This window comes from Bubalus bubalis, chromosome 2 (assembly GCF_019923935.1).
Source record: "Bubalus bubalis isolate 160015118507 breed Murrah chromosome 2, NDDB_SH_1, whole genome shotgun sequence".
In the NCBI taxonomy this organism is placed as follows: domain Eukaryota; kingdom Metazoa; phylum Chordata; class Mammalia; order Artiodactyla; family Bovidae; genus Bubalus; species Bubalus bubalis.
Window position 1 is genome coordinate 176,073,836 of NC_059158.1, and position 22,754 is coordinate 176,096,589.

The window sequence follows — 22,754 nt, forward strand, 5'->3', positions numbered from 1 at the left end:
TGGCTTCTCTCGTTGCAGAGCACAGGCTTCAGTACTTGTGGCTGGTGGGCTTAGTTGCTCAGAAGCATGAAGTTGCCCGGAATCTCCCTGGACCAGGGATTGAACCCATGCCCCCTGCACTGACAGGCAGATTCTTAACCACTGCACCACCAGGGAAATCCCTCCCTCCGTATGTTTTGTTTTGTTTGCTTTTAAGATTTTAATTTTTAGATAAGTTTTAGGATTAAAACAAAATTGAGAGGAAGGCACAGAATTTCCTATATACCCACCACCCCTGCACATGCATAGCCTTCTCCATTATGAAGGTCACTCACCAGAATAGCAATTTTTTTCCACCAAAAATGAACCAATATTCACAAATCTTTATCACCCAGAGTCCATAGTTAGGTTAACTCTTGATGTTATACTTTCAACGGGTTTGAACAAATATATAATTACATGCAGAGCTTCCCAGGTGGTGCACCAGCAAAGAATCTGCCCACCCATTTAGGAGACACAAGAGAGCCGGGTTCGATCACTGGTTCAGGAAGCTCTCCCAGAGAAGGAAATGGCAACCCACTCCAGTACTCTTGCCTGGAAAATTCCATGGACAGAGGAGCCCAGTGTTACTTGCACTGGGCTATTTAACAGTCCATTGCGTTGCAAAGATCTGACTTCGCATGACTGAGCATTCACTTTTTTAACTTTTTATAATGACTTGTATCTGCCATCATAGGGGCATACAGAATAGTTTCACTGCCTGAAAAAGCCTCCAGCCACTGACTTTTAGCCAACACTTTCACAGTCTTTTTCCATATCTTTTTCCAAATTATCTGTCTTATAATTTCACCCTATCTATGTTGTGTTTACATAGCATATTGCTGGATCAGGTGTTCCTTGGAGGCATTGTCTTATTTGGGTTTTGGTCTACTCTGCCAATCTCTGCCTTTTAATTAGTGTATTTAGTCCATTTAGATTTATTGATATGTTAGGGCTTAAGGCTGCCATGCTATCTTTTATTTTCTGTTTGTTTTCTTTGTTTCCTATTCTCTGTATCTCCCTTCCTGTGGGTTACCTGAACCTTTTTTAGGATTCTATATTGATTTATTTAGTGTTTTTGAGTCTACTATTCTGTATAGTTTTCTTAGTGTTTGTTCTAAGTATTCTGAGATATGTTATGAGAGATGTATATAACATTGTACTCTACTGGTATTGATGTTTTACCACTGACAGTTAAGTGTAGACACCTTACTTCCACTGAGGTCTCTTTACCCTTCACACATTATAAATATCATAGTATTAAATACTTCCCTTACAGATATTGAATACCACAGTAGACGGTTTTTAACTTTTGCTTCTGCCACAAAATACCATGTAAGAAACTCATGAGAGAAAGGATTGAATATTCTATTTACCCCATCCATCCTGATAATCTTCATTCCTTTTTGAAGTCCCGAGCCTCCTTCTGCTACCATTTTCTTTCTGTTTAAACAATTCCTTTTAGCCATTTTCTGAGGACACATTGGGCTTCCCTGGCATCCAGTCTCAATCGCTTCATGGCAAATAGATGGGGAAAAAGTGGAAATAGTGACAGACTTTATTTTCTTGGGCTCCAAAATCACTGCAGATGGTGACTACAGCCATGAAATTTAAAAACGCTTGCTCCTTGGAAGGAGAGCTATGACAAAACTAGACAGCGTTTTAAAAAGCAGAGACATCACTTTGCTGACAAAGGTTTGTCTAGTCAAAGCTATGGTTTTTCCAGCAGTCATGTATGGATGTGAGAGTTGGATCATAAAGAAGGCTGAAAAATTGATGCTTTCGAATTGTGGTGCTGGAGAAGACTTGAGTCCCTTGAACTGCAAGGAGATCAAACCAGTCCATCCTAAAGGAAATCAACCATGAATACTCATTGGAGGGACTGATACTGAAGCTGAAGTTCAAATACTTTGGCCACCTGATGTGAACAGCTGACCCACTGGAAAAGACCCTGATGCTGGGAAAGACTGAGGTCAGGAGGAGAAGGAGGTGACAGAGGATGAGATGGTTGGATGGCATCACTGACTCAATGGACATGAGTTTGAGCAAACTCCGAGAGATAATAGAGGACAGGGAAGACTGGTGTGCTGCACTCTATGGGGTCACAGATTCAGACACAGCTTAGTGTCTGAACAACAACAAGGACACAATTGCTAGCAATAAATTCTCTTAGCTCTTCTTCATCTGAAATGTCTTTACTTTCCCCTAATTCTTGAAGGATATTTTCACCAGACATAGAATTCATGGATGACAGTTCTTTTCTTTCTGTTCCTGAAAAACTTTTGCACCACTTAATTTGAGTCTCCACAGTTTTAAAAGAAGTAGCCACTGTCATTCAACCTAATGTAACTTATAAGTAACAGTTTCTTTCTGGATGCTTTTAAGATTTTTTTCACTGTGTCTTTAGTTTTTGAACATTTAATTATGATGTGACTTGGCATCAATTTCTCCGAGCTTATCCTCTTTGGGATTGGCTCAGCTTCTTGAATCTGTAGGTATATGTGTTTCATTAAATTGGGGCAGTTTTAGCCATTATTGGCCATTATCAAATACATTTTTAGTGCCACTCTTTCTCCTTCTGAAACTAATGATATCACTGCTAGTTCTTTTGCTATTGTTCCTCTGGTCTTTGAAACTTTGGTTTGGGTTTTTTTTTTTTTTTCCAGTCTGTATTCTCCCTATTGTTCAGATTGGGTAAACATGCTGATCTGGCCTCAAGTTCACTGATTCTGTCCTCTATCATCTTTACTGTATATTGTCACCTTTACTTTGTTACGTCTTTACTGTATATTATACTTTGTTATACCTTTACTGTATACATTTTACTGTATATTGTCAGGCTGTATATTGTCACCCTGCTTATGTAACTTATATGCAGAGTACATCGTGTGAAATGCCGGCTGGATGAAGCACAAGCTGGAATCAAGATTGCTGGGAGAAATATCAATAACCTCAGATAAGCAGATGACACCATCCTTATGGTAGAAAGCAAAGAGAAACTGAAGAGTCTCTTGATATAAATGAAAGAGGAGAGTGAAAAAGCTGGCTTGAAACTCAACATTCAAAGAATGAAGATCATGGCATCCAGTCCAATCACTTCATGGCAAACAGATGGGGAGACAACAGAAAACAGTGACAGGCTTTTTTTTCTTGGGCTCCAAAATCACTGCAGATGGTGACTGCAGCCATGAAATTAAAAGACGCTTGCTCCTTGAGAGAAAAGCTATGACCAACCTAGACAGCTTATTAAAAAGCAGAGATATTACTTTGCCAGCAAAGGTCCGTCTAGCCAAAGCTATGGTTTCTCCTATAGTCATATATGGATGTGAGAGCTGGACCATAAAGAAAGCCGAGCACCGAAGAATTGATACCTTTGAACTGTGGTGTTGGAGAAGACTCTTGAGAGTCCCTTGGACTGCAAGGACATCAAGTCAGTCAATCCTAAAGGAAATCAATCCTAAGTATTCAGTGGAAGGACTGATGCTGAAGCTAAAGCTCCAATACTTTGGCCACCTGATGGAAAGAACTGACTCATTGGAACCCTGATGCTGAGAAAGATTGAAGGCAGGAGGAGAAGGGGACGACAGAGGATGAGATGGTTGGACGGCATCACCGACTCTATGGACATGAGTTTGAGCAAGCTCCAGAGTTGGTGATGGACAGGGAAGCCTAACGTGCTGCAGTCCATGGGGTCACAAAGAGTCAGACACAGTTGATTAACTGAACTGAACTGAACCGATCATCTTTATTGTCAATGTCAAGCCATTCATTGAGTTTTTATTTTGGTCATTGTATATTTTAGTACTATAATTTCCATGTGATTCTTTTTTATAACATATTTCTTCACTGGGATGTTTTTCATGTTTCTAGAAAATTCATAATTTCTTACTCAATCATTTTGGGGATGGCTGCTTTAAAGTCCTTGTCAGATTACTCCAACATTTGATTCATCCCAATGTTGGCATCTGTTGATTATCTTTTTCATTCAAGTTGTGATTTCCCTGGTTCTTGTTGTGACCAGTAAATTTTTGTGTGTCCTGGACATTTTGGATATTATAAGACTTGGGATTCTATTTAATCTTTTTTTTTTTTTTTTTTGGCAGCAGTTATAGCAAGAGGCCAAATCGGGGTGTGTGCGCAGCTCTCCCTAGCATGCCTGCAAAAATAGGACACCAACTCTACTATCTTGTTGCTGCTGGATTGGGAGGCTAAGCTCAGCTTCCCACTGTGCCCCACTGACACCGGGGACAGGGAAAGCCGAGGCCTGACTCACAGCACTTTGTTGTTGCAGGTGGAGGCAGGAGCTGAGCTTCCCACCGGGGCTTGCTGACACCAAGGGAGGGGAAGGAGGGAAGCAGAGTGCCCACTAGCCCTGCCACCACCACCTCATTCTGCCTCATTGATGCCAGGTGGGGCACAGACTCTTCTCTTTGGGTCCCACTGATGCCAGAGAGATGGTGGATGGGGCCGTTGAGTTTGAATAGCTGTACGTCCTATCACCATAAGTCCCATGCTGCCAGTCGGAAGTGGAGGCTTAGCTCATGGCTAGACCCATCTGACACTTCTCTGGCAGGGGACTCAGAACATCTCTTCTTGTTTGCAAAGTGGGTCACGTTGGGGACGGGGTTGAGGGGTAGTAAGGACATCAGCTTCCTGCTCAATCTTGCCAAAAATGCAGAGTGGGGGTTGGCAGAAGAGTAGCTTTTCTGTTGCTTTTTGACTAGAGTAAGGCAGATTTTGACAAAAAGGTTTTCTGTTATGAAGCCACTCCCTTCTCAGTCCTTTGGCTAGAGTGGCAGTTTTCTCTTGGAGCTTTTCTAGTCTGTGTCTGTTTGTGGCTCTAGGTTGGAGGCTTCAGCAGCCCTCTGTTGGGATATATGAGAGGCAGTAGGGAAAACCCCTCATCAGTCATGCTCTGAAATTCCCAAGGCAGGCTGTCTTCTTCTTTGCATCTTTTAAAGTCTTCCCATGCCCGTTGTGTTATGTCCAGGGTTATTAGTTGTAAGTGGGAAGACCTGGGAAGCCTGGGGCTACTTCATCTTAGAAGAAACGGAAGTTCCATCCTTGAGATGTGTGTTGTCACACTTAGACAGGATCACAGAAGATCTCCCAAAGCCCTACAATAGGTTAGCCCCCTTACATGTTTGCATGGCAACCCATGGGCTTCCTGTGTGGCACCATCAATTGGATGTGTGCATATTTACGTGTGTGGTGGAGGTGGGGGGGAGTCTTCAACTAATATCCATTCCTATTCTTCCACTTTATCAATAGAGCCCACACAGGTCCAAGGACAGGGACAGATCCTGTTCACTGCGGTGTCCTCTGTGCAGAGAACAGAGCCTGAAAGGGAAATGGAGAGATGCACTGAAGCACAGAGATTCAGGTGACGGGGACTCCCTTAGATAGAAGCTCAGAAAAGGCCTCTATGAGGTGGTGACATTTATGCGAAGATCAGAAATACACAACACAGCCATGCAAGTGAAACCCTGAGCTTCCCCATTGACAAAGCCTTGTGGTAGGAATGAGTTTGACATACTCCCAGAGCAGCAAAGAGGCCAATGGCTGTAAACTGACCTAAGGAAACAGATCATGTAGGTCTTTGGAGGCCAGTAGAGGAGGAGGAGAGGTCATTAAAGGATCAGAGGAGGGATAAAGGGTCACGACTTGACTTGGGTCTCAGGGGCGAGCTCCTCTGTATATTGTGATCTACAGGAACATAACAGGCACCCAGAGCAGAGGCTGCTGAAACCCTGGATGAGAGATGGGATGCAAGAGGTGGGGGTGAGTTAAGGTAAGAGAGGAAGCTCCAGGGTGGCTGGATCTGTGAATGGACAACTTTCATTCACATGTGAGGCACGTGAGGGATGAAAATGGGACAGAGTACGGAAAGCATCAGACATATGGTAGGCGCCTCTCATGAAAAGCTGGTTTCTACCCCTCTCAGCTCAAGGCTTTCACCCCACCCCAGGGGCCTCTGCAGCCAGCAGAGTCTGTGCAGGCAACTCCAGCTCTGAAGAGGATGCTGTTGGCTGGCTCCTGCAGAAGCCAATGGTATTTCTGCACCTTTGGTCTGCGACTTGTGGTGGCAAGTACCACTTGGAGCCCAATCGTTCCATCCCCTTGCATTCCAACACTGGGGACCCCTCCCCAGGAGCACCTCCCCCAGTGTCTCACCTGCTCAATCCAGCCCACCTCACCAGTCAACCTGCCAGAAATCTAGCACATCATCCAGGTGCTGCGACCAGGATCCTAGTTTGAATGTAACATGGCATCTCATGGGTTTTTAAGCCTGCTCTGAGTCTGGAATCTCCACTGAGAATCATAGAGGCAACGAGTATGAGCACTGGGACCCCAGGCATCACACACTCCAGCCCCTGCAACTTACAGATGGGGAAGTTGAGTCTCACGAGGGCAAAGTTCCTGAGGCTTAGTAGTTAAGAATACTCTAGGGTCAGGTAGATTTGGGATTCACATTCTCACTCTGCCACTTCATTGTTGAGATCTTGGGCAAGAGACTTTCCTTCTCTCTTGGTTTCCTCATCTGTAAAATGTGATAATACTCATAGCCAGCACTCACTCTGTGCCAGGCACTATTTCAAGCCATACATATACATGATCTCCTCTTTCAGTCCTGAGCAAGTCCATGAGGCAGGTCCCCGGCTTACTCACTCCATCCTGCATGAGGAAACTGAGGCACAGCAAGCGTATGGAATGCCACGAAGAGTTACTCAGCCAGGAAATGCAGTTCAGTTCAGTTCATCACTCAGTCGTGTCTGACTCTTTGCCACCCCATGGACTGCAGCATGCGAGGCCTCCCTGTCCATCACCAACTCCCAGAGTTTATGCAAACAAACGTCCATTGAGTCTGCGATGCCATCCAACCATCTCATCCTCTATTGTTCACTTCTCCTCCTGCCTTCAATCTTTCCCAGCATCAGGGTCTTTTCAAATGAGTCAATTCTTTCCATCAGGTGGCCAAAGTATTGGAGCTTCAGCTTCAGCATCAGTCTTTCCAATGAGTATTCAGGACTGATTTCCTTTAGGGTGGACTGGTTGGATCTCCTTGTAGTCCAAGGGACTCTCAAGAGCCTTCTCCAACACCACAGTTCAAAAGCATCAATTCTTTGGTGCTCAGCCTTCTTTATGGTCTAGCTCTCATATCCATACATGACTACTGGAGAAACCACAGCTTGGACTAGACAGACCTTTGCAGAGTGATGGAGCCAGGTTCAAATCCAGCAGGCCTGGCCTTCAGGTCTGTGCTCCCAGCCCTGATGCTCTCCTATTTCCAGTACATCCTTGAAGATGGCCTTGAAGGTTACTTGACAAATGCCTGTAAAGGCTGAGCACAGTCCCCAGCACACAGCGCTCAATAAATGCTGGCTGAGCGTCCAGAAAAACATCTATTTCTGCTTTATTGACTATGCCAAAGCCTTTGACTGTGTGGATCACAATAAACTGTGGAAAATTCTGAAAGAGATGGGAATACCAGACCACCTGACCTGCCTCTTGAGAAACCTACATGCAGGTCAGGAAGCAACAGTTAGAACTGGACATGGAACAACAGACTGGTTCCAAATAGGAAAAGGAGTATGTCAAGGCTGTATATTGTCACCCTGCTTATTTAACTTCTATGCAGAATACATCATGAGAAACGCTGGGCTGGAAGAAACACAAGCTGGAATCAAGATTGCTGGGAGAAATATCAATAACCTCAGATATGCAGATGACACCACCCTTATGGCAGAAAGTGAAGAGGAACTAAAAAGCCTCTTGATGAAAGTGAACAAGGAGAGTGAAAAAGTTGGCTTAAAGCTCAACATTCAGAAAACTGAGATCATGGCATCTGGTCCCATCATTTCATGGGAAATAGATGGGGAAACAGTGGAAATAGTGGCAGACTTTATTTTTGGGGGCTCCAAAATCACTGCAGATGGTGATTGCAGCCATGATATTAAAAGACACTTACTCCTTGGAAGGAAAGTTATGACCAACCTAGATAGCATATTAAAAAGCAGAGACATTACTTTGCCAATAAAGGTCCATCTAGTCAAGGCTATGGTTTTTCCAGTGGTCATGTATGGATGTGAGAGTTGAACTGTGAAGAAAACTGAGCACTGAAGAATTGATGCTTTTGAACTGTGGTGTTGGAGAAGACTCTTGAGAGTCCCTTGGACTGCAAGGAGATCCAACAAGTCCATTCTAAAGGAGATCAGTCCTGGGTGTTCATTGGAAGAACTGATGCTGAGGCTGAAACTCCAGTACTTTGGCCACCTCATGCGAAGAGTTGACTCATTGGAAAAGACCCTGATGCTGGGAAAGATTGAAGGCAGGAGGAGACGGGGACGACAGAGGATGAGATGGCTGGATGGCATCACCGACTCAATGGGCATGAGTTTGAGTGAACTCTGGGAGTTGGTGATACACAGGGAGGCCTGGCGTGCTGTGATTCATGGGGTCGCAAAGAGTCGGACATGACTGAACGACTGAACTGAACTGACCTGAGGGTCAGTCACTTGCTCTGCACAGTGGGGAGACAGGGAGAGCTGACCCAAACAGAGCTGGGAAGGGCTTCCACTCCCCTGGTAAGGTTGGAGGTGTGATCTGCAGAAGAGAGCCGACTGTAGAAACTCGAGGGCCACGGGAGCCCAAGGTGGGGCTTTGGAGACAGAGGAGGGAACAGCATATGGAAAGGCCTGGTGGTGAGGAGGGCAGGCCTGGCCTGGGGTCCAGAGAGGAGCAAAGTGAGCCATCGCAGGCCCCAAGGAGTCCAGGAAGGAGCACAGTGAGACCTGAGGCCTTTTCAGACTCTGGGGGAGACAGGGATTAGATGGGGAGAGGGTTGAGCCTAGAGTCAGGGGAGGCTGGTGAGCAGCTGCTGGGTGGGGGCTGGGCTCACAGGCAGGTCATCACTTCCCTACATTTCAGGGGCAGGGGACTTTCACAAGAAGGGTAGGGATGTCCCTACTGCTACCCTCTGCTGATTGCTCGGGACTGGGGACAGCGATTTCCCAGACTCGAGCTGCCAGGCTGTGGTGAGCCAGTCTTTCCTCTTCCCCATCTTGCCCACACCCCGTCTCCTCTCCCTCCAAGGCTGTTCCAGGCTGATCCAGTGCATTAAAAGGTTGAAACAGCCTCACTACTGAAGCCTCTGGCTCATTATCAGGCAGCTAGAGAGGCTGGGGGACCACCACGGAGGGACTGGACAGGTTGGGGAAGGGAAGCAGCAGAGCCTGGCTGATGATAACCATTTGCATGCACTTTCTGCTGAGTTCTGTGTATTCCGATCAGTACTCAGACATCCTGGGCTTCCCTGGTGGCTCAGTGGTAAAGAATCTGTCTGCAGTGCAGCAGACACCAGTTCGATCGCTGGATGGGGAATATCCCCTGGAGAAGAAAATGGCAACCCACTCCAGTATTCTTGCCTGGGAAATTCCATGGAGAGAGGAGCCTGGCAGGCTACAGTCCATGGGGTCACAAAAGAGCTGGACACAACTTAGTAACTTAACAACAACAACACAGACATCCTAGGCTTTTTTTTAATCACTGACAATCCCATTGGATCTGCACCACCTGTGTCTCTGTGCTGTTATTACAATGGGCCCTGTTTCAGTCTGCAGCGGGGGGGACAGAGAGGGGAGATGACTTCCTCAAGGTCACACGGTTGCAGGTAGCAAACCCGGACCCCATACCAACAGCCCACATGGATGGAGCTCCTCCCTTGTGCCCAGCTATTACCCACAGTACAGGTGGGATGCTGGCAACCCTACCAGGCAGGCAGCGTTATCATCTCATTTTACAGACAAAGAAACCAAGGCACAGAGAGGTCAAGGTACTTGCCTGAAGTCACACAGCTCCATGTTCTTGCCCTCAAACCCTGTTCCTTCTGCACTGAGATGCAGTTGGGGCCTTCTGGGGAAAGGACCAAGCCTCACAGGGTGCCAAGCGATGGCATCTTCCTCCTTCTCACATTGGCCCCCGCCAAGAGTTCTAGGATCAGTGAGGGCCAGGGTATGGAATTCACAGTGCCCTGGAGGCTGGCACAGACCCACAGTGAGCCCTTCAGAGGCACTAAGGAAGAGGCCCCTTCTCTGATCCAGAGCCCCCTACTCAGGCCAGCTCACTCTTGTTCTCCCTCAGTCTCCCACTCAAGACTCAGAATGGCTGAAAGACATCTGTGATCCCAGGTGGGCAGGAAGCCCATGGTCTCCTCCTCCTCCTCCAAGGCCATGGGTATCTGATGATGACGGTCATATCATCCCTGGAGAATATCCAGCTGGGAGAGAGGACTGGCCAGGCCCACCCAGAGCACCCCAACTCAGACACCAGATAGAGATGGAAGGCCTATTTATACCAGTTTTTCTCCTGGAGGGTCCAGCCCGGGGAAACATGGGGTGGGCTTTCCAGAAGCTAGAGCAGCCAGTCAGAGAGGACACTGTCTCTGGAATGGGAAGAATATGGCTCCTTATCCCCTCCTTTAGCTCCCACGGAAACTGATGGCATCATGGGGGCGTTCTCTGCCATGAAGGAGGTGTTGAAGGGTCACGGGTATGTATGAGAATAGAGTCAGGGGGATGGAGGAGGTGTATGTGCAGATGGGAGTGCTATGCACATGGGGATGGGGGAATGGGTGAGTGTGTGACCATGTTGAGTGTTTGCCAGTGTCCCTGTGAGACAGGATGTGACGGGGAACAGGAGGAGGCAGGAAACCCAAACTTCTTTCTTTGACAACTCAGGAGCCTGTGAGCAGGAATCAGGAGTATGGTTAGGAACAGAGAGGACTTTATTGAGAGAGGCACCATGCAAGCAGCTGGTGAAATATCTGGGAGTTCATCTCCAGACGACCTTGCTGTGTGACCTTGAGATGGGCGCATCCCTTCACCTTTCTGAGCTCTCCTTTCTTATCTGCATAATGGGGATCATGCTAGACCAAGATGCGCTTTGTTCCTGCTAACATGGATTATTATCTCCTGCTGGGACATGAGGCCAGGAGAGGCCTGACCTCAGGCTGGGGAAATGGAGGCTGAGAGAAGCCTGTGTTTACAACAGGCTAGTGGCAGACAATGAACGGGCCTGTGACTAGGGCACTGGGGCAATTCCCTGCAACTTAAAAGCTTGAAAGAAACAGTTAGGGAGCAGGACACAGGTATTTCTTCTTCTCAGAGCACGCAGGAAGTGGCTGAATGCATTTAAATTTGTCAGCATTCATTAATTTAACTATCAGCTTTGTTCTATGGCAGATTTAAAGGAGCTCACAGCAAAAGGCTATTTGGTACAGTGATAAAAATAGATGGAAACACACAGGTCGGGACCAGAAGACACGAGCCTGCCATCAGCACCTGGATGACAGGCTCAGGGCCACAGGGGATCTCAGAGCATCTGGGGAAAGGTGACCGGGGGAAAAGGGCAGAGGCGTCCGTGCCATCCCATTTCTAGTTTTTCTGTTCTTTACTTCAAAAGCCAGTGTTGTAGCTTCCGAGTCATTTTGCCTGGGCCTCTGAAAGAGACACAGTTTCGATCTCTGGGTCAGGAAGATCTCCTGGAGAAGGAAGTGGCAACCACTCCAGTATTCTTGCCTGGAGAACCCCATGGACAGAGGAGCCCGATGGGCTACAGTCCATGGGGTCGCAAAGAGTCAAGACACAACTGAGCGCCTGAACACACAGAGCACTGAAAGAGCTACGGCCGTGAGCATCCCGCCAGGGCCAAGAGCCAGGGTCAGGGGCGGCGTTTGAAGCCTCGGCCATTGCCCCTGAGGATAGTTCCGGCGGGGGAGAGGAGAGGGGGAGGAAAACCTGCCTGTCCCCTTGCACCCGCCCCCAGAGCCCCCTGCACGCCTCCCTTACGGGCCTCCCCACACCCTCACCCTCGGAAGTAGGGCTCTGTGATGCTTTGGGATGAAGGAACCAGCCGAGGGAGGGCCTTGTGGCCATAGTACAGAGTGCAGGCGTTCTTCTAGGTTTCCTGGGAATACAGGGAGGGGTTTTAAGCAAGGAAAGAGGGATAGGATCTGGGTTTATCATTACAAAAATAACTTCTGTAACAAGAGGTGGGACCAGGACTGGCCAGGTCGTCCTCATCTCCAAACTCACAGCCAGCACACGTGATAGGCTGCCCTCGTCACCCACCCCACCTTCTGTGACCAGCTTAGGGCCCTGGACCCCCACTCTGTCCCTGGGACGGGAGATGTGCTGTGTGACCACAAGTGTTTCTCCCGCCCTGGCTGGGCCTCTGTCTTCCCCTCCCCTCTCCTTGCCTTCCCCTCCCTGCTGACGGGGTGACGTCGGGGCGGGTGAGTGGAGGACCCTGGAGCGGGCCTGGAAGGGGCTTCAGGAGGGGCTGGCTCTGGGATCAGGGTCCTGGGCCTGGTCTGGACTTTTGCTGACCACCCAAGAGCCGCAGGCTGACATGACTCTTGGGGGCCTGCTCCTCACCGGGAAGGTGGGATCAGACCTGCCCCACGACCCCACTGCCGGTGCCTCGAGGTCCCATCAGGGCTCTTGGCCCAGCTGTGCTCTGGGTGCTCATGAGGGGGCCACGTGGCTCCTTTAGTGAACCCCACACCCAGGGGCAGTCAGGGTGTCTGAGGGTGGGCCCCCTGGCGTCCAGCCCCCCTCCCCATCCCGGCCGCTCATTTCTTCCCAACTTACAGAGGGCTGTCCCTTCAGGGGCAGGGGAGCCTGCGGGGGGCAGGGGGTGGCATGGGGACTGCGGGGGGTGGTCTGCAAGGGTGAGTGCACAGTTACCTCAAGTGTGTGAGTGCAGGCATCTGTGTGTGAGTGTGTTTGTGAATGTCTGTGTATGTATCTGTGTGTGTCAATGTGTATGTTCGAGTACAGGTGTCTAAGTGTCTGCATGTAGGTCTGTGTAAGTGCATGAGTGTGTCCTTGTGTTTCTATGTGAGTGTGTGTATCCATGAGTGTGTCTGCATGTGTATTTCTCTTTGTGAACACATGTGTGTAAAAGCTCTGCTTCACTTCAGGCCCTTTCCCCACCTCCTTCTCACTCCAGCAGTGGGCTTGGGGAAGGTTCTGGAAGGAGCCGGGCCAGCCCTTGGGTCAGAGAAGGCCCTCTGACCCCTTGGTCCCAGGCCAGCCCGGTCCCCAGCAGAGAAAGCACCAGGCCCCTCCCACTGGCGGTGCTGCCCTGGGCCCCGCCTCGTGCACGAACCGTGGCCCACCTGTGTGTTCTCTTTGCACGCTGCCAGGAGAAACCACTATGCCTACTCCTGCTACCCGTAAGTAGCGCCCCTGCTCGGGGGCCCTGCCCCTCCTGGGGAGCCCCCGCCCCCGCCCCCGCCTCTGCCCTGCCTGGGGCAGCGCCTCCTCCACCGCCAGCCTGCCTCTAAGCTTCCCTCCTCTGCTGTCTCTCCTCTCCCCGCCGTCCTCCTGTGTGGAGGTCACGAGCGCTCGCTCTGTGCTCAGAGTCTCAGGTTCAGAACCAGCTCTCTGAGCCGCCCCAGACAAGTCACTGGATCTCCTGGAGCCTCCTGTCCTCTTGATCGCCCCATTTCACTGAAGAGGAAACTGAGGCTCAGGGACGTTAAGGACTTGTCAGAAGTCACAGGACATGCAGAGACGGGGTTGCAGCCCAGGCCCCCCTCTAACTCCACGGCCTGCCAATGCTGCTCTGTTTTCTGCCTCTGGGATCTCTGACCCTGCAAGCCTTCCAGATCATTCCCCTGCACCCGTGCTTGTCCCCTCCTTGCAGAGCAGGCCCAGGTGGCCCCAGGCCAGCCCAGAGGACGGTGGTCTCTCACCTCCTCCCTGGACCCTCTTCTTGCATCGACATCACCCACTGTCACACTACCTTTTCCAGCAACCACACCCCCATCAATTCACATGGAGCCTCCAGCTCCGCAGTTCCAAGAGCTGCTGACAAGGCGGCTCACCCAACCCCTCTACTTCATAGCTAATTTTGAACCTAAATGCAGAACTTTTCCAAGTGTCCATATTACACGCCATCTGCCTGATCACACCCTGAGGTCGGCTGGAGGCCACAATGCAAAGTGTCCCTCCTGGCTCTGTCTGCGGATCTGGTTGGTTGGTGTTTGAAGTTCTTCTGCCAAGTAGAGCAGGAGGCCTGGGCGGGAACAGAGCCCTGTGGTTCACCACTGCAGATTGCCTCCTAGGCCAGGATCCTCTCGGGACGGGTCCTCCCAGGCTCCAGGGTCCAACCAGCCTGACGGGCTATCCTCTGTCCGAGGCCCTCTGTCTGTCGTCCCTGTGGTCGCTGGTGTCTGACCTGTCCCCACCCGCCCCCGTCTCCTTCCCCACCTCTCTCCTTGTCATTATTCCTTTTTTTCCCTCCTCTCCCTTCTCTGTATCCTCTTAATTCTCTTGTCCCACCCCCGTCTCCCTCTTCACCGCCCTTCCTCCTCCACATTCTCCCTTATGTTGATGCTCAAGGTCACAGCCACAAGACTTCTCATGACCAGCCCCCAAAGGGGTCTTTGGCTCTTCTCTGGACCACAGTGAGTAGGATGCCCAGAACCCAGTAAGAGGAGCAGTCAGAAGCCATCCTGTCCTTCCCTTGCCTCAGGTACCTCTTGAGTTAGGACAAGAAGATTTGAGTTGTCCCAGTCTACGAATATCAACTCACCGGCCTCTTCATCCCTATGAGTGATCAGTGTTTCTGACCCCCCACAACCCAGAAGTCCTCTCTCAAGTCTACCCCACAGCCTTCCTGCTATAGGACTAAGCAGGGGAACAGCTCTCTCATCTCAAGCCTTCCCTGTGATTGGGTCCAAGTTCTTCTCCAGTCTCGGCATGGGTCCCGAGTCCTTTCCCCTTTTCCTTATTTGGCACCCTAGGCATGGAGCTGTGCCCCCTGCTGCCCCACCCCAGCCCCCTTGCTCCTTCCTCCTGGCCTCCAGACTCCCTTCCTCCACCCTCCTGAATGAACAAAATCAAGTCCTTCCATGATGTTCCCCATATCAGATGATATATTACCTCTAACCAACATTGAAGCATCTATTGTGTTCCTACTGGGTACCCATAATCATACTTGCAATACAAAGAGGAAGCAGGTATTATCCTGGTATTGAAGAATCTTTTTATTTTTTGTTTTTTTATTCTATGGACTGTAGCCTGCCAGGCTCCTCTGCTCATGGAATTTCCCAGGCAAGAAGACTGGAATGGGTTGCCATTTCCTTCTCCAGGGGTGAAGAATCTTTAGGAAAATTTAGTTCACAGGCTAACATAGAGTTATAAAAGGAGTGAGGAATAATTAACACTCTACTGGGCACTGCCTGATCTCACCTAGCAAATATTAAAAGCAAGACCCAGCAGGATCAAACTATTTCCAAGTAACTTAACCATATCCCAGAACAAATCTCAAGAATATTTATAGGAATAGAAAAATATTTGGCCCCCAACCAGGTAAAACAGACAATGCCTGGCACTCAATCAGAAGTTACCAGACATGCAAAGAAACAGAAAATATGCCTACTAATGAGGAGAAAAATCATTTATTTGAAACTGATCCAGAATGCAGAGCATAGTCAAAGATCAGGTGGCTAGGAAATTTAAGCTGTGCTCAGGAGACTGGAGGGAGGTCCCAGCACCTTCTATGTCCTTTTCCTACTCACAACCCACTAGCCTCATATTCACCTCTTTCCTTTCTTCTCCAAGGAGTAGAGACTTAACTCCTGTGGTTTATATCCTAAAGCCATGTTAATTGTAGCTCTTCCTTAAATGCAAGTTTTTTTTTTAATGGACTTAGGGAGCACACTTAGCATCCAGATTTGTATTCTAACATCAGTTCCTCAAAAAATTAAAAACATTAATTTTTTCATATTCTTATGAAATTACCATATGATCCAGCAATTCTACTTCTAGATAAGTATACAAAAGAATTAAAGGCAATAACTCAAAGAAATCTTTGTACCTCCATATAAAAGCAATATTCATGATAGCTAAGAGGTGGAAGCAATTCAAGATTCCACTGGCACAAAATGTGGTATATTCATACAATGGAATATTATTCAGCCATGAAAAGGACTGAAATTCTGAACAATGCTACAACATGGATGAACCTTGAGGACATTATTCTAAATGAAATAATCCAGTCACAAAAAGACAAATTCTGTTAATTACCTAGAGGAGTTAAATTCAGAGACAGAAAGGATAAGGGTTGTTGCCAGGAGCTGGAAGGAGGGGGAAATGGGAGCTGTTTAATGAGGATGACATTTCAACACTGCAAGATGAAAAAGTTCTGGAGATTGGCTGCATAACAATGTGAATATACTTAATGCTCCTGAACTGTACACTTAAAAAATGATAAAGATGGTAAATTTTGTTATATGTATTTAACCACAATTAACAATTTTTTACAGAGAAGAAAATGGCAACCCACTCCAGTACTCTTGCCTGGAAAATCCCATGAACAGAGGAGCCTGGTAGGCTGCAGTCCATGGGGTTGTGAAGAGTTGGACACAACTGAGCAACTTCACTTTCACTTTTCACTTTCATGCAGAAGGAAATGGCAACCCACTCCAGTGTTCTTGCCTGGAGAATCCCAGGGATGGCAGAGCCTGGTGAGCTGCCGTCTATGGGGTCACACAGAGTCAGACACAACTGAAGCGACTTAGCAGCAGCAACAATTTTTAAATTTTGAAGTACTGATCATGCTACAACATGGATAAATCTGGAAAACATTATGCTAAATGAGAGAAATCAGTCACAAAAGGCCACATGTTGTAGGATCCATTTCATGTGAAATGTCCAGAACATAGAGATTCAAAGAAACAGAAAATGGATTAGTGGTTGTCAGGAGCTGAGAGAAGGAGGATTTAGGCAGGGGGTAACTGCTAATGGCCACTGGATTTCTTTCTGGGGTGATAGAGATGTTCTGAAATTACCTAGTGATGATGGTTACACAACTTTGTGAAATACTAAAAACCACTGAATTGTACACTTTAGAAGGGTACATTTTATGGCATGTGAATTACATATCAATTTTTTTAAAATCCCAACTGAGAAACATTCCACAAATTATCTGACCAGTAATCCTCAAAACTGTTAAGTCCGTCCAAAAAAACGTCTGAGAAACTGTCACAGACAGGAGAAACCTAAAGAGATGTGACACTGAGTCTTATGTGGGATCTTGGAATAGAAAAAGGACATTAGTAAAAACTAAGGAAATCCAAAACTGGTAGAGACTTTAGTTAATGATGTATCAACATTGCTTCATTATTTATAGTAAATGTACTATAGTCAGATAAGACGTGACTAATAGGAGAAATTGGGTCTGGAGTATATGAGTATTTGCTATCGTTGTTCAGTCGCTTAGTCGTGTCCAACTCTTTGCAACCCCATGGACTGCAGCGTGCCAGGCTTCCCTGTCCTTCACCATCTCCAGGAGTTTGTTCAAACTTGTGTCCATTGAGTCAGTGATGCCATCCAACCATCTCATCCTCTTTCGCCCCCTTATCCACCTGCCCTCAGTCTTTCCCAGCATCAGGGTCTTTTCCAACGAGTTCTCTGTTCGCATCAGGTGGCCAAAGTATTGGAGCTTCAGCTTCAGCATCAGTCCTTCCAATGAATATCCAGGGTTGATTTCCTTTAGGATTGACGGGTTTGATCTCCTTGTTGTCCAAGGGACACTCAAGGGTCTTCTCCAGCACCGCATCAGAAAGCATCAATTCTTTAGCATTCAGCCTTCTTATACTATATATGAGTATGCAGTATACATGTACAGTATACTCTATACTATCTTTGTAACATTTTTGTAAATCTAAATCTATTCTGAAATAAAAGGTTTATTGATTTAAAAAGAAATTGACTTAACATATCAAGGCACATTGTGGAAGGCCAGTGGGAGGGAACTTGCTGGGAACTTTCCTTACTATTGAAATTTGAGCCCCACTGGCTTCAAAGCATTGCCGGAAAAAGCCCCCAGATCCCCCTGGGCCCCATCCATCCTGAGCCCTTGATCCTGCTGGGTGCCAGTGGATTCCACCCAGACGCTTTGCTGGGTGAGTCCCAGTTCCTCTCACATTGTCTGATAAACGCTTCTTTATCAGAAGAGGGACAACAGGGGGAACCTGGTGAACAACAGGACCCGAGTCCGACAGGCCCGGGTGTGAATCCTGGTGCTGCTGCCTCCCTGCTGTGGGGTCCGGGAGGGCCCCGCTTCCTTGGCTCAGGGTGCGAGGGGCTGAGAGCTGTGCCATCACTCACCGCCCTGTCCCTGCCCACTGGCTGTATTTACAGAACATCTGCTGTCGTCTTTGGACTCAGCCGGCATGCCGCCCTGATTTGTTCTGGCTGCTGGCATCACCCTGACCCGGTGGTGCTGTTTGCTTGTCCTCAGCCAGCCACAAGCTCCTCCTGTGTCCGCTGCCTGAGCCGCTGAGAGCAGCCGGCCCTTCAAGGCGCCCTCTCACCCCTTCCTCCGCTTGGAGGGTATTCTGTTGCACAGCACAGCTTCCATAAAGAGCTTGAGTAATCCTTTGTCGCCCAATCCCCGCTTCTGGAGCTCCTGAGAGTTCCTCAAGCAGCAGAAAATTCTCTCTTGAAATCTGAGCTCATGTTTTGTGTTGGCTGCAGCTGCCTCTTAAGAATCATCTCTCTCCAAAGCTACTGCTCAAGCCCTGGTCCAAATCCCCTCCGCTAAGGCAGATTAAAGGCAGGTCAAGCACCACTCTTGTCAGCTCCTTCTTTCCTCTGAGAAGTTGCCCTTGGCTTTCTGGGATTCAGTAGGTGTCTGACTTTACAGTAAATTCTAATAGTATCTACAGCTGCTGTCGATGGGCATTCACCAGGTGCCAACAAGAGACTGGGTGTTTTTCATGCATCATCTCATTTAATAACCGTAGTTCCTCTACAGGATAGTGATGACTTTATCCTCATTTGACACGTGAAAACTGAGGTTCAGAAAGGGCTAGTCTTTTTTCCAAGGATACACAGCCAAGAAGTGGCCCAACTGGGATTCAAACTCAGGCATGTCTTAACAGATTCCTTGCTTTTAATCACCCCAGTACACTTTAATCTAAAGATGTTTACTGGAGTGTGTAGCCATTCCCCTCTCCAGGGTATCTTCCCAGCCCAGGAATTGAACCCAGGTCTCTTGCATTGCAGTCGGATTCTTTACCAGCTGAGTCACCAGGGAAGCCCAATGAAATATACACAAACAAACAAAAACCTCCTTGGAGAAAAAGGAATAAAGGAATGTCGCTACTTCGGTTTTCCTGGAAAATCACAATGCATTTAGGTTGCTGCAAGTCCTGAGATGCCCTGCAGGGAACAGACTTGTTTCATTTTGTTTCACCTGAAATTTTCCAGATTCATTTTAAAAAATTGAACGTTTGTTTTTTAAGTGGACTACCAGTTAATCATCTTGCACTTGTGTTCTCTGGAACACACTTTGGGAAACACTACCTTTGGAAGTAACTTCTTTCCAAGCCTCAGTGGAGCTTCTGGACATTATGGAGCCACGGGAGGGCATCCCTCCTGCTATAAGCAACCATATTACAGGGCAACATATGTGAGACAACTATTTTCAGATCTTGGGCAATAGGCAGCTCAGGACTGCAATCCCTGAGAAGAAAAAAAAAAAACAGCACAAGGTGAATCCTGCGATTCTGTGAGTGTCCGAAGCTGGGTGTGGCTGAACGGGGTTGTTCCTCGATCCCAGGGCCTGATCTTGGGGACCACGGTGGGATGTCCTTGGGGATGCTGGCCAGGAGAGCCAGGGAGTGATGGTCTGAGGGGAGGGGATGGTTTTCCCGGGTGTAGAGCAGCGTGAACCTCTCCACCTGCTCCCCATGGGCTGATGTGCCGCACAGGCTGACAATGGAAACACTTGTTCGAGAGAAACACCTCTATTCAGGTGCTTCCTGTTAATCTGTTGAGGGAGTGGCAGCGGCAGCTAATTTGGGGACTTGCTTGTCTTTGAATGGGGTGATTGCTGGGAGTTGCCAGTGTTTCAGATTGTTCCCTGGAAGAGGGGGAGGAAGGAGGGGATGTCTGGGCTCTGCTGAGCGCTGCCCCCTGCAGGCAGTGAGTGAAGTCACAGAGGGGGCCCTCGCTGGGAAGCCTGGGAGGGTGAGGATACCAGGGATCCCAGCCGCAGGGCTGGGTCAGAAGGGCCCCCAGAGGTCACATGACCCGATCCCCTCATTCTACCAATGGGAAGACCGGGATGCCCCAGGGAAGGGGCTCATCCAGAGTCACCCAGGGCGGCCCAGCCAGCTGCCTGGCTCCTGCAAACAACCTGAGCATCCTCCACGCTGGCTGTGCTCCCATCCTTCCCTCGGCCCCCCCTGAGTCCATGTGGGGTTCCCCTGGCTGGGGCCTGTGCACGTCAGGAGCCCCCTTTCCCTTTCTTTGGCTGCAGGAGACCAGCGCGGCGGTGGGGTCACTGAGGCCAGCAGCCTCCTGGGGGGCTCACCGCGGCGGCCGTGTGGCCGGAAGTGCTCCCTGTATCACACGGGGCCGCTGCACCCCACGGTGCGTGTGGCCGACCTCCTGCAGCACATCAACCAGATGAAGACGGCCGAGGGCTACGGCTTCAAGCAGGACAAGGTGCCTGGCCCCGTCCAGCTGGGACCCCTCCCAAGGGCCTCCCTTGGCTCCTTCCTTCTACACCCCTCCCACCAGGTTGTCACGGAGGAAATAGAAGATGGTGGATGTAAAGGCCCGGGGTGCATTAGGGACTCATGGGGGTGCAACTGCCAACACCCCTGCTGTGATCATCATTCCCAGCGTGGGGGCAGGTTGGATGCAGTAGGACCAGCCTAACCTGCCATCGTCCCAGTTGGACTCCACCTCAGAGCAGCATTGCTGCCCCAAACTTGAGCTTACTCCATCCTCTTCCTGATGCCCTGTGCCCTCCCGGGAAATTTCAGGCTCCAGGCCCCTCTCTCAGCCTCCTAGTCTCCCTTCCTGTTCCAGGAGCCACACATCTGTACCTACTGCAAACCTGCCTGTCGGGAGAGGCCACATCCCCGCCAGCAGGCCCGCTACAAAGAGATACAGGTCCCTAACACTGACCGACACTAACCCTCTAAATGACCTCTCTGTCGTGGAGAGTCAGTTCCAGAGGTTGGGCTTGTGCATGTGTGTGTGTGTGTGTGTGTGTGTGTGAGAGAGAGAGATGCATATGTGAGTGTGGCATCTACATGTCTACATGTCTGTGTATGTGTGTGTATGTGCCTGCATGTGAATGTGTCTGTGAAACGGTGTATGCACGTGTGCCCATCCTTCCTGATCCCCACAGTGGGGACCCCAACAGCTACATCGCTGTGGCCCTGACTGATGCGAGGGCTGGAGCAAAGCATACCCTAGGACCCCCCAACCTCAGCCGAGAAAATCCCAGGGAAAGGAAGCAGGGCTGAGGTCTGCAGGGGAGGACATGGGGTGTCCCCTCTGCACCATCCATCTCCCCAGGGACCAGACCTGTGGGGTGATCCCCTCCCCTCCAGTGCTCCTCCATTTTGGACATCAAGGCTGCTATTCCTCCTCCGTGTGCCCCTCTGCACAAGGACGACCTGCTCATCTCTGAGCCGAAGAGGGTCAGGCTAGGGCTCCCTGGTGCTGGGTGGACAAGCTGCTGGGGCAGCTCTGTCTCCCCACCCAGGGTCCGTGGTCCCTGATCCCAGTCACCTGAAATCAGCCCAGGAGCCAGGAGGTTCTGATTCTCAGACTGCCCTGAACTTGTCAGCAAGGGGCCAGCTAGGCTCTGTTTGGAGAGGTCAAGTCTGCAGGGAGCCCCGTCAGGTGCCCAAGACTGAGTTTTAGAATTTGGCCAGCCCTGGTCTCAAGGAGCTGCCAGTCAGCCTTGCACCTGCGCCTTCAGAAAGTCCCAGGGAAGGGGAAGCTGGTGAACTGGGAGGGGTCCCTCATTTCTCTGCCCTGCTCCTTTCATGATTACAAAGGGCAATTCAAGGGACAAATCAAGGGCAAGGGTCTAGGAGCCCATGCCAGCCTCTTGAGTCAAGAGGAAAGCTGAGGTCAGCTCTGGGAATGGGGTTTTAGGAGAAAAGCATCAGGAGAGGGAGAGAGACATGGACAAGTGGGTCAAGGCAGGACACCAGGAGACCTGGGGCTGGAGCACTGACAGGAGAAGGCAGATGCCAGCCCACCCAGCAGGACAAGGTCAGGATGGGGAACAGGGTCAGAGTGTGGCACTGTCTGGGAGCCTAGGCTGGGCTTTCAGATCTTCCCAGTCATGGGGTTGGAAGGAACCCAAGAGATCCATTCATTTCTTTAAATATAATGTTTGAATCCCTGCCATATCCTGAGCACCAGGGATACTGAAAGGAACAAGACAGGCAGAGAGTCCTCTCGCCTAGATTTTCTCGGGGTCGGCAGGGGGGTGAGGGGGCACAGTTTGCGATACACAGACAAGCATGTGATGGACCGTCAGCAGCTGGTCAGGGCTGTGAAGAGACGTCAGGCAGGACAAGTGCCAAGAGGCCTCCCACCCATAAGGCTTGAGACTCTGCATGAGTTAGCTGCCCTCCCTAGGCCTCAGTTTCTCATCTGTAAAATGGGAGCCATCATATTAGAATTGGATGAAACTATGATTAAGGGCCTTATATGATGCCAGGCGTGCTGAAGGGGCTCCATCTACAAACACGCAGCAGAGATCAACACTTCTGCTGGGCATGGGTAACTGAAAGTGGGCCACATGTTCCAGTGGGCTGAGTCCAGCCCATTCCAAGCCCCAGGTTTCCTCAAGGGTTGGAGTGGGAGGAAGAGTGGGACAGCTGGCAGGGACCCGAGTCACCC

The 22,754-nt window shown here is 49.4% G+C and overlaps 1 protein-coding gene across 1 annotated transcript in view; it reads left to right on the forward strand.

Annotated features, from left to right (window-relative positions):
- Positions 1-21,878, forward strand: part of LOC112582954 (receptor-type tyrosine-protein phosphatase U-like) — a 321,962-nt gene extending 300,084 nt beyond the window's left edge. The window contains exon 3 of the mRNA XM_044938030.1: positions 20,359-21,878. Within this exon, the coding sequence (XP_044793965.1) occupies positions 20,359-20,762 (404 nt within the window). The 3' untranslated portion in view covers positions 20,763-21,878. The remainder of the gene's footprint in view (positions 1-20,358) is intronic.
- Positions 21,879-22,754: the final 876 nt, after the last annotated feature.